Source organism: Crotalus tigris, unplaced genomic scaffold (assembly GCF_016545835.1).
Source record: "Crotalus tigris isolate CLP2741 ecotype Arizona unplaced genomic scaffold, ASM1654583v1 scf7180000017964.494433, whole genome shotgun sequence".
NCBI lineage: Eukaryota > Metazoa > Chordata > Lepidosauria > Squamata > Viperidae > Crotalus > Crotalus tigris.
In genome coordinates, this window is record NW_024096747.1 from 100,970 (window position 1) to 115,580 (window position 14,611).

The following is a 14,611-nucleotide window of genomic DNA, read 5'->3' on the forward strand; positions in this document are numbered from 1 at the left end:
CTATACTCTTCTAGTTTTACTTAGGTGTGAATCATCTCAAGGTTGTCACCTATCTCCACCATCCCCATCTCAGATGCACCAACAACAGCCAAACCTCCTAAAACTGACCCCATCCCCTTGGTGCCCCCACCTCTGGTGATTGTAGAAAATGATGTACAAATTCCATTTCATAGACAAAAGCCTGGAAAAGTACCAGGCCCGGACAAGATAAGGCCTTCTTGCTTGAAAACTTGTGCTGACCAATTGGCTCCCATCTTCACCTGCATCTTTAATAAATCACTAGAGATGTGCTACGTTTCTTCTTGTTTCAAATGCTCTACTATCATCCCAGTGCCAAAGTAACCCTCCATCAAAGAATTTAATGACTACAGATTAGTTGCTCTGACATCCGCAGTTATGAAAACCTTTGAAAGGTTAGTGCTGGCCCACCTGAAAACCATCACAGATCTGCAGATCATGAGATGATGCTGTTAATATAGCTCTGGACTAGATCCTACAACATCTTGAATCTCCAAAGACCTATGCAAGGGTCCTTTTTGTAGGCTTCAGCTCGGCATTTAATACCTTCATTCCAGATATTCTTCTCACTAAACTAAATCAGCTAGCTGTGCCTGACCGCATCTGTAAGTGGATCATAAGCTTTCTAACAGACAGGAAGCAGCAAGTGAAGCTAGGCAAAATCACATCAGATACCTGTACAATTAGTACAGCCCCCTCCCGGGGCTGTGTGTTCTCTCCACTTCGGTTCTCACCCTATACCAATGATTGCATCTCAAAAGACCCCTTGGTTAAAGTACCAAAGTTTGCAGATGATACAACAGTGATTGGTCTCGTTCGAGACAACGAAAAATCTACATACAGACGGCAGATTGAACAACTAGATTTGTGGTGCAACCAGAACAATCTTGAACTGAACACACTCAAAACTGTAGAAATGATAGTAGATTTTAGGAGAAACCCTACTATTCTACGACATCTTATAATACTAGACAATACAGTATCAACAGTAGAATACTAGACTTCAACAGGTATCAACAGTAGAGATCTTCAAGTTTTTAGGTTCTGTAATATCTCAAGATTTAAAATGGACACCTAACATAAAAAATGTCATCAAAAAAAGCACAACAACAAATGTTCTTAGTGCGCCAACTCAGAAAACTCAATCTGCCCAAGGAGTTGCTGATACAGTTCTACAAAGGAATTACTGAATCTGTCATTTGCATCTCTATAACTGTGTGGTTTGACACTGCAACAAAACAAGACAGGTACAGACTTCAACAGATAGTTAGAACTGCAGAAAAAACAATTGCTACCAGCCTGCCTTGCATGGAGGACCTGTATACTGCACGAGCAAGAAAGAGGGCTGTGAAAAGATCTACAGGCCTCTCACATCCTGGACAGTTTTCATCTCTGCTAAACAACTAATTCCTACAACGCTGTCAAACTACTTAGTAAAGCTGTATTACTATTATTCTCCTCATCTTTCCTATTATCTATCCTTATCTTCTTATGACTATAACTTTGTTGCTTGTATCTTACAATTTATATTGTTTTATTATCCTAGTATGATTTATGTTGTTTGCTTAGCTAGTATCCTATGACTATCACCAAGTGTTGCATCTTATGATATGTGATGAAGTGTTATATTTTATAATTTATGATGAATGTATTTTTATGTTGCCTATAATCATGATTTATCACTATTACTTGTATGTACATTATGTACATTACTTGTATGTACATTGAGAGCTTATCCACCGGAGACAAATTTATTGTGTGTCCAACCACACTTGGCCAATAAAGTATTCTATTTCTATTTCTATTATTTCTATTCTCCCCCAGGTACCATCTCTACACTCTCAATGCTGATAACTTGAATACGTTTTGAGGATGCTTGCATTAATGTTCTTTGGTACATCATTAAAACTCTTTAGATCAGTGGTTCCCAAACCTGAGTAAACTATCTAAAATTGGTAAAAAGTGGTTTCTCTTTACATAACACATGAACCCATTATCTAATCACAATAGGGACATTTAAATTGACTTAAAATGCTTTAGTTACATGGGATAAAAAAAGCTTTTTGATAAGTAGTTTTGAGCAACAAAGGAAAAAGTTTGAGAAGACTACTTAAATGATTAGAGATGATGTTTTATCAAGGTTCTGTAACTTTCAAGAAAATCTCCCTTCAGAACATGCTGTTCAAACCAGAAAAAGAGAAAAAAAGAGGGATGCTCAGGACTAAACTCTGTTTATTGCTTGGAAAGGCTTTGCCCCAAAGGTGTTTTTTGAAGAAGCAACTCGATTTTCTTGCCTTTCTTTGAAGACATTTCGCTTCTCATCCAAGAAGCTTCTTCAGAGCTGAGAAGCGAAACATTTTGAAAGAAAAACAAGAAAGTCCAGTTGCCTCTTGAAAAAAGCACCTTTGGGACAACCATGACCTGGATGACTGAGAATCTCCAAAGACATTTGGAAAGGCTTTGCTCTTCTTCTCCTTTTAGTACACTTCTGCTCTTCCATCTGCTCCCATCAATGGATACGTCTGGATTTTCAGCAAGCCTCCACTCCTACCAACCAGCTGCTCCTGTATGCTCACCTTGCATATTGCGTACTACAATCTTATATTCTGTGGCTCCTTGGACTCCTAGCCATGATAGCCGGACTCTGTTTCCTATGGTCTCGATGATCCTCAAGTTGGAGATGGTTCCCACTGAAGGGGCCACCCCTAAAAGAGAAATTTTGAATTCAGCAAAGATGATGTGAGAACCAAAAGCTCAGCCAGGAATGTGACTAGCTGAATTAAAGGGAGCATGAATTTCCTCTTACTCACCTGTCTCTGAAATAGTAACTGGAGTTGCTACTTCTTTTCCATCATACAAAGTGTAGAGGGTGATATGATATTCCGTGCTTGGCTGCAGGTCACTCAGAGTGTAGCTGTTCTCATTGGTGGGAAAAGAGACAGCCTTGGGAGAATCCACTCCTTGAAATCAATACAAGATAGAAATTAGCACTGATCTTTATGGATTGGAAAACAAATGGGTATTATCCCTACCTCTGACTATTCTGACATAAATACTAGAACTAAGTCATTGCCTAACTTTCAATACTCTTCAACATTAACACATAATCATAGTTCATTCCCCCCAATGTATCAAAAGCCATTATGATACATATTTTGAGAGGCAATTATTTTAAAATGTACATTTTATGGGGAAATAGAAACATTCAAATGATTTTTTAAAAAAATAAATACTATTTATAATTTATCACCAAAATGAAACATGATAACTATGAACATGAAATGCATGGGAATAACATAGAACAAAAATAGTCCAACTTAGCCTCTAGTCTCATTTACAACCAAGATCCAGTTCACCAAATTTTGCAACAACCATTCTCTTTAAGCCAACATTCCGATCACCTCTTGCTTTCTTAGCTAAGGTATGGAATTATAATAGTATATGCTGGAGGATACCAGGTCAGAGAAGCTTATTTTAAAACTTACCTTAAAAGCAAAGGAAACTATATAGAAACTTCTCCAAAAGGATATCCTAGAAATATTTGGGACTGACTGGGAAAGGAACAGATTCTCAACATTACATTTATAAGTGTCCACAATCCCTGTAACTTTCCTACTACTCATTGCAGAAATTTAGCCAGCCTACCTGTTGCTTTTCTCCACTCCAGACGATACCCACGAGCATTAGGAATGATATTCCAGGCAACTTTAATTGATGTTGGTTCAACAGCAATAGTCCTAAGAATCTGGGCTATTTCTAAGAGTAACAAAAATAAATTGTAAAATTGTGAATGATTAGGAAAAGTACTAATAGCCTCTCAGTTATTACAATCTTTGGATCCATGCCTAATTACTATGGGACAAGTTTATTCAAAGAAGAAAAAAAAAGTAACAATCTATATCAAAATTTACTATTATAGGAAATCCCAGCACTTTTTCTAAAGATAGGCTACATAAATAACATTCATATATTGACTTGAACATACCTAGACATCAGTTTCAACTATAATTACCATATAATATCTGTTGCATTTTTTCTCCCCACTTGAATACTTGATAAAAAGTACACCATCTTTAAACTTGAATCAGAAAACTTCTGTAAACCAATTTTCATGTTTGATATCTTCATAGTTAACTGAATTATTATACTATAAACTAGCTCATAAATGGAATGCTAACAATTCTACCAGTGGACCTATTTTATCTGCAGTGGTGGTTATTGTAATAGCAGCAGAAGCAATACTAACTGTAGTACCGCTAGTAACATAACAAAAATAATCATCAGCAAGCGTGCATACCTGTTCTCCTCCTAATAGAGGCCTTGGGACCTTCTACCTGTCCATAGAGTGGCACAACAGATACCAGGTAATCAGTGTTAGGCTGCAACCTAGTTAACAAATATGAATTCTTGCTGGCATCCACATCAGCTGTTTGACGACCCTGACCTAAGAAATGTCAAAATACAAAGCAAAATGCAACAGAGCTGTTAGCTATTATCCATACAAAATATGCATTTGTGAATGACATGACCACATGCTGAATTGCAGCAAACCACCTTTATTCCTTTCCTTTCACATTCAGCAAGAGATCCTTAATTCTTTACTTCTCATCACGTCATTGGAAGTGATATTTCCTGTAGACATTGTCATTACCACAAATATACAACGTCTTTTTAGATACAGTAGCCTTTTAATACTACTCCTAACTTCTTAATCTATTAATTAAGTGGGAAACTAATTGTATTAACTTGAAAGTATTCTAAATAAGGAGTATAGAAGTTAATTAATAGATTTCTTGCAAAAAGAAAAATTACAGGGGTTTGGACATTTTATTGAAACACTTAAGAGTGCAGATCTGCCACTTTCAAGTTTTGAATTGTGGATAGTGTCATCACTCCATCTAAGACTCATAATCAGTTCTTATTGCACTTTACATTGCTTAGTTGGGAAAAAGATAACTTCTTCCTAGAAGTTCTCAATGTATAATGATGCAATGTTGCTTTAATTTGGCAATATTTCTATCTATAGGTGAGGAAAAATAAAGGAAATTGCTTAGAAATAATTATGTGTGTCTTTCTTGTGTTTTGGAGCCCAACTTACAGTGATTTCTGGATAAACCTGTAACTAAATTACACAGCAGCCTATAAAATTATTGGAAAAGTGTACTTAGATTGGAAAATTATGCATATCAGGACCACCTCCCTTCTAGAAGATATATTAATTTATCACATATGGATAGAGTGTGTAGGTGTATTTTTAATACTATTAAATATTATAAGAATATAATGCTAAATACATTTTTTAAAAAAGAAACTCTTGCTTCATATAGTCTGTGCCTTTCTATATTCCTGTTTGTATTTGTGTGTTTGTGTGTGTATATATACAGTACCTATTTGTGTAATATTATAATGCTATTTAGAGCCTAGTCAGTTATTTTCAGGCCTTGTTCAGGTCTGCAAGATTTATATTTGCCATCAAGTGCTCTTATTTCCATTGTTTTTTACTGTAACAATTAGTAAAAAACCATACAGATGTCTAATTAGACAACAGTCTCACTTGTTATTCAGAATGGAAGTTTTGATATCTTGAAAATCATTTTCAGTCTGTTGACTGAATAGTATAATTAATGCAAAATTGTCATTCAGTGTCTGAATGGAGAACAGGGTCTTACTTGGTATATGAGAAGAAATATTTATATAACATGAAAAAGTACCAGTGAGCAGATATACCTGAGAGGAGTTCCCAGGTAACACGATATGCAGTAACTCCACTCACACCCCTCCAGATCACCAGCATCCCTTGGGAGGAGATGTCCTGGGCACTTAGTTGTTGTATTCCTGCCAAATTCACTAAAGAGAGAGAGAGGAAAACAAGATGAGCAGAAGGATGGTTCAACTATCTAATTATCAATAAACCTAGAATCCAAATCTCCATGACCTGTATTTCCTCACCGAATTCACATATTTAAACAGTTATGCTTCAAGATTATGAAAGGCAAAGGCATGATTTCCCTATTTAAGTTATGAAGTTATGGATGTTTTTATAGTTGTACTAACTGATAATACCCACAATCAGTATCTTTATAGTAGACTAAAAAGCCTACTAAAAGAGTTCCAGATAAAGACAAGAAAGTCCCAATCCTGGCACCTCACATTTCTCAAAGCCTACTTCATGTATAAACTAAACACTGGAAAGTCTATAGTTCCTTAGGTACCTGATCAGGGCCGGATTAACAACAGGCAAATCAGATAGTCCTTGGATTACAGTCACTTGTTCAGTGACCAAAGCTATGATGGTGCTGAATAAGGGGGGACTTGAGAACAGTCCTCAAAGTTGAGGCTATTGCAGAGTCCCAACAGACACATGATTGTGAGTCAAGTACTTGGCAACTGGCTTGCAAAACAGTTGCAGCATCCCACAGTCACATGATCACTATTTGCTGGCTTCCCACAAGCAAAGTCAAGGGGGAAGCGAGCAGGAGGTTGCAAGTCATTCCTACAGGTCTCTCTCATGCCCCCTTTTTCACCTGCTTGCCACCTATGCTCTATAGTTCAGTCTATAATGCCTAGTGTGGCACTGCCTGCCTGCACTCTGTAGTGGCCATCCATGATATCTATCCGCCTATGCTCCATTGCTTCTGCCCATAGTACTCATCCATCGGCACTCCATAGTGTCTGCCTGAAGCAGCTGTCCACCCCTCCATTCTCTGTAGTACCTGCCCATGCCATGCACCCGCCCATTCATATTCCGCAGTGCTTGCTGTGGCACCCACCCCATCCTCTGTAGTACCTGCTCATGGCACCCAGGCACCCTCCTGCACTCTGTAACACCTATTCCAGGAACAAAGCTTTGCTTCCTTAATTTAGGCGACACTTACATGTTCGACTATGAACTACAGCAGGCACTATTGTATGATGTGGGAAGATCGGATGCAATGTTATCACATAGTCAGTGTTAGGTCGAAGGTTGCTGAGCAAGAATGAAGTAGAACTGGCATCAAGGTTCACTTCTTCAGCCTGAGCTTCACCTTTCAGAAGGAAAAACAAAAGGTAATTTTAGAAATGTACATAAAAATGTATGAGAAATGTATAGGATCACTGGCTAGTGCTACTTCCTTAAACATGTTGATAAAATTACAGCTCAAATTCTTATTGGAACTTCATTCTTCATTTTTTAACATTGAAATTTAAAGACTGAATTATATCACTAATTCAGGAAAACAAAATTATTGATAAATGAGGTTTTTTTTCATTTTAAAATAGTCTTCCCCCAACCTTGTATCTTCCACAGGTTTTCCAGCTATCCCAGCATTCTGCAGTGGTTAAAGCAACAGGCTAGAAAGCAAGTGACTGGGAGACTGTGAGTTCTAGTCCAGCCTCTGAGTGATCTTGGGACAGTTACTCTCAGCTCTAGGAAAAGGCAATGGCAAATAACTTCCCAAAAAAATCTTGCCAAGAAAACTACAGAGACCTTGGCCAGGCAGTTACCAGAAGTCAACAGTGATCTGAAGGAACACATACACAGTTGGCCAGCAGCCACATGGTGGACTCAAAAAAACTACTTAATAAATACAGAGCCAAAAGTAAGGGAGAATATTCATTTTCTTGCTGGACCTTGTCTTCATCTCTCTAATCCATTTCTCCTCTTTTTCTTACTTTCTTTCCTTCTGATACTCTCTTCTGTCTTCCCCCGATAGCGGATTGAAGGGATGAGACAGATAGTTAACAGAAATCTGAACTGATCCTTTCTGAGAGCTTTGAAAATTAAGCCACATGCTATACGGAACTAGGCTGAAGTCCGTAGGACTGAAAGTTTCCCACACTTCCTTGTAATACAGCAGCTACAGGAATCCAGCTTACATGTATCTCCGGACTGGGCTCATTTGTTTTCCACTTGATCCCATGTATATCTCCACCCTCTATTTCAGAGTATTTAGTATTGCATGGAACATGGCTCTTTAGCTGCTGAACAAGGAACGGAGACCATTTTAACATAGACCATTTTTACTCTAAAGTGGATTAGAACAACTATCTAGAGAGCATTGACAGACAAATGACAGTGACAGATACAAGACCCTTTTTTTTTGCCCAGGCTTTCTTTCTGATTGAATCACACCAAGCAAAGCCGCAAGCAAAAGCAACAGTTGATGGTGATCTCATCAACATTCATTTTGGTGCCCACAGGGCCAGCATTCTCTGCTAGGCAGATGAATTCCCTTGGCAGCAGGTGTGGCCAGACACTGGGTGAGGCACTGGGAGACTTGCCAGGGCTATAAGCACCAGCATGGCTGCAGGCTGAGGTGAGGCAGCTCCAGGTGCAGCTTCTGACAAGAACATCACAACAAGTCGTAGGTGAATATTCCAGTAGGGTCTACTTTCCTGAGCCTGGATTTTCTTACCCAAGAAACCATGAATTCTGACCCTTGTTGCATTTGGTAGTTAGACTGATGCTTGGGAGCAATTGGGACTGGATATAAAGTTACCCTCTCTCCAACTCAATTTGTTTTTTTAAAGTCTGCAATCCTCAACAAACAAGAGCTGTTACAGGACAGGGGTGTACAGTACAGTTGTCTCCCTCCTAGACAACGTGCTTCATTCTGATGAAGGACTCACTTTTCTGCTAGAGTGCAAGTATTATAACCTAAAGAAACACAGCAATTCTTGTTCTCCCTCATCCCTGTAAATCAGGAGATGAAGAGCTACCAAGGGGGTTAAAAAGAAACTGCAGCACCAGCCATATACTTCCTGTTCCACTTCAGCTCCAGTACTCCCTGAAGCAATTGAATTAATTCTTTTTGATACTTAGCACCTTCTGACACTTAACACTTCTAATCCCCAAAATCACCCCTGTCAAGTTTTGCACTGACCTCTAGCCACATAAGTGAGCCTGTAGCCTTGTAGGGCTTCATTCAGATCAGCTGTCCAGGACAGTCTGAGGAAAAATGGTCCTGTTTCCAACACCCGAAAATTCGTCACTCCAGACAGGATCTCTGTAAGGAAAACGAAGAATTGGGATCTCTATGAGGAAAATAAAGAATCAGTGGGGTGGGTCCTTCACATTCACATTTCACATGAGTCCCAGACACGTTGTGTTATGAGAGAATTTATACTAATAGGAATTTATGATGGAGTCATTGTCACTCATAGTGGAATGAACTACATGAGCAAAATGGCAAAGCCATTTCCAGCCAGACTCACTTCAGAACACCAGGAATACAACACCTGTACCCCAACCATTAGGCTGCCTGGAACAAATGAAAGCTGGCAGGATCATGATTGCAGAAAACCTGGCATTGTAAGATTATGCTGGCAACTCATTGAAAATGATACAGGATAATGAAAAGGTTTTAGCTGTTACAAACAGGGTATTACAGAACAATCTGTCTACCTGACATCAGACAGTGGAAGTTATAAAAATGGGCAGCCAAGACACATGTGAGAAAAGACACTCCTTAAGCACAAAGTCCAAAAGCTGTATAGGGCTCTAAAGATCAATCCCAGGACTTTGACTAATATTTAAAATGGCTTTGTAGTCACTGCAGTAGTTTCAAAACACACATGAAGTATTTCCTGGGGTTCAGCCCAATAGCAGCCTAGATAGCTATAGTGCATTCAGAAAGTATTCAGACCCCTTCACCTTTGTTAATTTTGTTACACTGCAGCCTGATTCTACAGTTGTTGAAATTAAATTTTTTCTCATTAATCTATACTCAGTACCCCATAATGACAAAGTGAAAACTGAATTTTAGAAATGTCTATAAATTTATTAAAAAGGAAAAACTGAAAAGTCACATTGGCATAAGTATGCAGATCCTTTGCAACAACAGGTGAAATTTAGCTCTGGTGCCTCCCATTTCTCTTGATCGTTGCTGACATTTTTCTACACTTTGATTGGAGTCCACCGGTAGTAAATTAAATTGATTGGACATGATTTGGAAAGGCACACACCTCTCTATAGGAGGCCTCACAGCTGACAATGCATACTGTGGCAGAATAAAAGCCATGAGGTCAAAGGAACTGCCTACAGAGCTTAGACAGGATTATTGCAAGGCACAGATCAGGAGAAGGCTACAATAGTATTTCTGCTGTACTGAAGTCCCTAAGAGCACAGTGGCCTCCATAATTCTCAAATGGAAGAAGTTTGGCACAACCAGGAGCTATAGAGATCCTATGTGGATATGGGACAGAGTTCCAGAAGGACAACTATCACTGCAGCCCTCCATCTATCTGGGCTTTATGGCAGAATGGCTAGATGGACACCTCTCCTCAGTGCAAAAGACATGAAAGCCCGCTTGGAGTTTGCAAAAAAGCACCTAAAGTACTCTCAGACTGTGAAGAACAAGATTCTCTGGTCTGATGAAACCAAGTTAGAACTGTTTGGCCTCAATTCTAAACCTTATGTTTGAAGGAAACCCCATCGCTCATCACCCTCCCAATGTCATCCAGCAGTGAAGCATGGTGGTGGCAGCATCATGGTGTGGGGATATTTTTCAACAGCAGGGATTGGGAGGCTGGTCAGGGTTGAGGGAAAGCTGAATGGAGCCAAGTACAGGGATATCCTCAATGAAAACCTGTTCCACAGTGCTCAGGACCTCAAACTGGCATTAAGGTTCACTTTTCAACATGACAACCATCCTAAGCACACAGCCAAGGCAATACAGGAGTGGCTCAGGGACAACTTTGTCCTAGAGTGGCCCAGCCAGACCCCTGACTTGAACCCTACTAAACATCTCTGGAAGGACCTGAAAATGGTTGTCCACCAATGGTCGTCATCCAGCCTGACTGAGCTTGAGAGGATTTACAAGAAAGACAGGCAGAAAATCCTCTAATTCAGGTGTGCAAAGCTTGTTGCTTCATAGCCAAAAAGACTCGAAGCTGTAAATGCTGCCAAAGGTGGCTTCAACAAAGTACTGAGTGAAGGGTTTGAATACTTATGCCAGTATGATATTTCAGGTTTTTTCTTTTTACTAAATTTACAGATATTTCTAAATTGCTGTTTTCACTTTATCATTATGGAGTACTGAGTGTAGATTAATGAGAAAAAAATGAATTTCAACAGCTATAGAATCTGGCTGCAGCATAACAAAACTGACAAAAGTGAAGGGGTCTGAATACTTTCTGAATGCACTGTATATTGGGGAAAACATTCTGATGGGAATAGCACACACAGTATGATGAATTAATACATTATTTTTTAATATAAAGTTAGTTTTGAGTAGAGCACTCCTGATGACATACATGGACCTATACATTCATTTGCTTGTCATGATAACTAAATAAAGACATCTTCAAAAGCAATATAACGCCCTGTAAGAATGTACGAGTCAGGTGCTCAGGATATGGACAGAATCACCCAAATGCTAGGAAAAAAGATGGTGAATGCATACTTGCCCTGGAGACTATTTAGGACTCCAATGCCACAATGGAAAAGACTTTAAATTCCTGTATTAGCAGGGTTTCTTAGACAACATAAATTCATGACAATATCAGACTTTTTATTATGGCTTTTACTGGCATCCCAGAAGATAGCCATCAACTTATTCACCAGCTCTCCAACTCTGCAACCAAAAAACTGTGGCTATGTCCTGAACTATTTCAGAGAAACTTCCTAGCTGTAAATTCTAAATATTATACATAATAAGGCTACACAAACACCCAAAGAAGCACAAATGGGAGTTTATACCCAAGAAATCTGAAAGCACCAAATTCTGGAATTATTTGGGAGGAATTTTAAAAGGAAGTATATCAAGAAATGTCAAAGAAATTACAGAATCTCAGTACATCAAAGATGGGCTTATTACTCACGTGTCCGTCCTTTGCCAGAAACTGATTCTCCAATGCGGTTGGCATACTGAGCTATAATAGTGACCAGGTAATCTGTCCCACTTTTCAAGCCACGAAGTACAGTGCTTGTCTCACCAGATCCTACACTGATCTGTTTGGTATCCAGAATGAATCTGTTACTACTCATTAATTGCCACCATATCTAATCACATATGTAAATACCATCTGTATGAATTAACGTTCTACTATTTCTGGTTTTTCTCAGATAAAAATGGCTTGAGGAGGGACAAGTAACTCCTACCTCTATACTATTAATCTGATGAAAATTTATCACTACAATATTAAAGCTAATTAATTTTACTAGGAATAAATAAAATGTCTTTTTTTCAAAACTGCATTAATGCTTTATGTAAAAATAAAAATCTCCTCTTCTAGGCAAATAAAAAAAACACTTTACACATTTTGTGTTTACTGCACATTGCTTGCAAATCCTCTAACATGTTTAATGTTCATTTTATACTACTTGCACATGTTCACCTCACATTCCTTGCACTAAAGTGTTGATCGCGATTTATTAGATGGAGTTATTGCTTAAAACAACTTTAGACAGAATAACAGAGTGATCAAAGCTGGCCAACCCCCTGCTTCATTATCACCTAAATCAGTGATGGCGAACCTTTTAGAGACCAAGTGCCCGAACTGCAACCCAAAACCCACTTATGCATCGTCGGGTGCTGGGTGGGCGTGGCTGCAGTGGTAACAGCAGACTGGGTGGGACTAAAAAGTTCAATCAATCAATTCAAACTTTGCAAGATCTTTTTCTTCCCCGTGAGAAGTTGAAATTGACTGATTGATTGAACCTTTTTTTTTTCACACGGCTGCGGAGGCCTAAAGCAAAAAGGTTTTATAAAATCCAGATGAAGGTCTAGAACTGGGGCAATGGCACGTGTGCCCACAGAGAGTGCTCTGAGTGCCACCTCTGGCACCCGTGCCATAGGTTCACCACCACTGACTTAAATTCATCAAAATATCACTCCCCAGGTTTGTCTCTTCTATTGTCAAATATTTTAATATACACACACAAGAAAATGATAGCTCTGTTATATAGCCAAAAGGACTTTAAGTAAATAAGAACTGGGTGATGGTCAAAGGAATCTGATAGGGTAACTAGCTCAAGAAATAAGTTACATTCTTAAAAAGATAAAGTGATGAGACAACTCCCTTAGAATGCAGGACCCTGGACCTTTCATCCTTTTTTATAAACAAAAAGTCAATATTATTACATCAACTATAACAATGTGTATCAACTAAAAGAGCACTCTGGAACATGGGCTAGTCTGTTGTTTTAATTTGGAGGGGGAATGCCGTTAATATAGCATGACCTTGATAATGTACCTTCAATCTCTTTTCAGGCCAATAAGGACCTTACCCCCACATTAATTGTTTCCATAATATTTTATCCTGAGAAATGTCACCCACAGAACACCACAAACCACTTCTTATTCCAGAAGTTTCACTTCTAGAAAACTGCTATGTTAGCCCAGAATGTGATCTTGGATGAAAAACAGGACAATTCAGAATTCCCCAATAATAAATGTTTTGCACATATGTATCTGCCACATTAAAACTGCCCTGTTTTATAGCTGAACATTGCTTAATTTACTTCTGAGAAAACATGAGGATTGCACTATTAAAAATACTCACCTCCTGCCTTTCTGACATGATTTGTTGCCCCAGGCCAGTCAAAGGTACATACTGGATTTTATATCCAATTACAGGACCACCAGCTGCTGTCCAACGGATCCTTAGCATGTCTGTTCCTTGTTCAACAAAGGCCAGGTTGGAAGGACCATTGTAGGCACCTTAGGGAAAGAAAAAGCAGAGAGCACAACATAAATTAGGTTTATTGTTGACACAGACCATTCCAGACAGTTGTAGACATAGAAAAGAAAGGCTAAGCATTTCAGAAAAACTGAAAGGATCTATCAATTGAAGAGTGACAGCATTGACATCAGTGGGGCCTGGGGCCTGTAATGGAAGGATGGAATGCTATCCACTTGCTGGGTCAAATCAAATCAATAATAAGATGGGATCAGTGGCCCTGACCTAAGGTTCCTCCAATATTGTTTCCATGGAAAGAAGAGAAGAACAAAATTCAGATGTTTACTGAAGGGAAAGTTCCAAAAGTTATATAGCATATCAAACTGAACACCAAAGTCCTCCAAATCCTTTACCTATTGTCTGGAGGATGCCTCCTGTGCTGGCACACACCTTCTGTGACACCAGTGGCAGGAGGGACGCCAGGATTTTAAAATCAGTAACATAGAAGGAATAATCTTCTGTGGGTGTAGAAGCCACTCGGTCAAGCTCCTTCCGGTCTGCATTTTTGATACCTGGGTGAAGGAGAGAAAAAAGAAGCACCCTGCTTCAGCTCCGATCCTCCTTTAAATAATTGCTATATTCTTGTGGCACTCAGTCTTTTTCACATTGGGAGCAACTCTCAGAATAAACTGGGCTTTGATCACTAAGGTAAATTTTGCCATTATTTAAACTGAGATTGAGAAACTGGCATCCTTAGACATTTTGGATTCCACTCCCATCAGCCCCCTGGCCAACTTGACCAAAGGGAAGAAACATGGAAGCCTTACACTAAAACATATGGAGGCCTCCTGAAACTATAAACCTGATTTAACTATTGTAATTTGGAAAGCTACTATAACCTGAGTTCTCTGGAAGGGCACATCTTTTGGATGCAGTTCAGTACCCAACATCTTTAGATAGGGCTGAGAAAAACTCCAGTCTATTGCCCTAA

General features: G+C 39.0%; 1 protein-coding gene across 1 annotated transcript in view; it reads right to left on the bottom strand.

Annotated features, from left to right (window-relative positions):
- The window catches only part of COL7A1 (collagen type VII alpha 1 chain), a 120,260-nt gene that overhangs the window by 92,950 nt on the left and 12,699 nt on the right, over positions 1–14,611 (bottom strand). Inside the window, exons 6-15 of the mRNA XM_039345577.1 lie at positions 14,034–14,192; positions 13,504–13,661; positions 11,821–11,950; positions 8,883–9,005; positions 6,894–7,043; positions 5,746–5,865; positions 4,316–4,462; positions 3,664–3,774; positions 2,829–2,978; positions 2,595–2,723 (exon numbers count right to left, since the gene is read on the bottom strand). Coding sequence (XP_039201511.1) covers positions 2,595–2,723; positions 2,829–2,978; positions 3,664–3,774; positions 4,316–4,462; positions 5,746–5,865; positions 6,894–7,043; positions 8,883–9,005; positions 11,821–11,950; positions 13,504–13,661; positions 14,034–14,192 — 1,377 coding nt within the window. The remainder of the gene's footprint in view (positions 1–2,594; positions 2,724–2,828; positions 2,979–3,663; positions 3,775–4,315; positions 4,463–5,745; positions 5,866–6,893; positions 7,044–8,882; positions 9,006–11,820; positions 11,951–13,503; positions 13,662–14,033; positions 14,193–14,611) is intronic.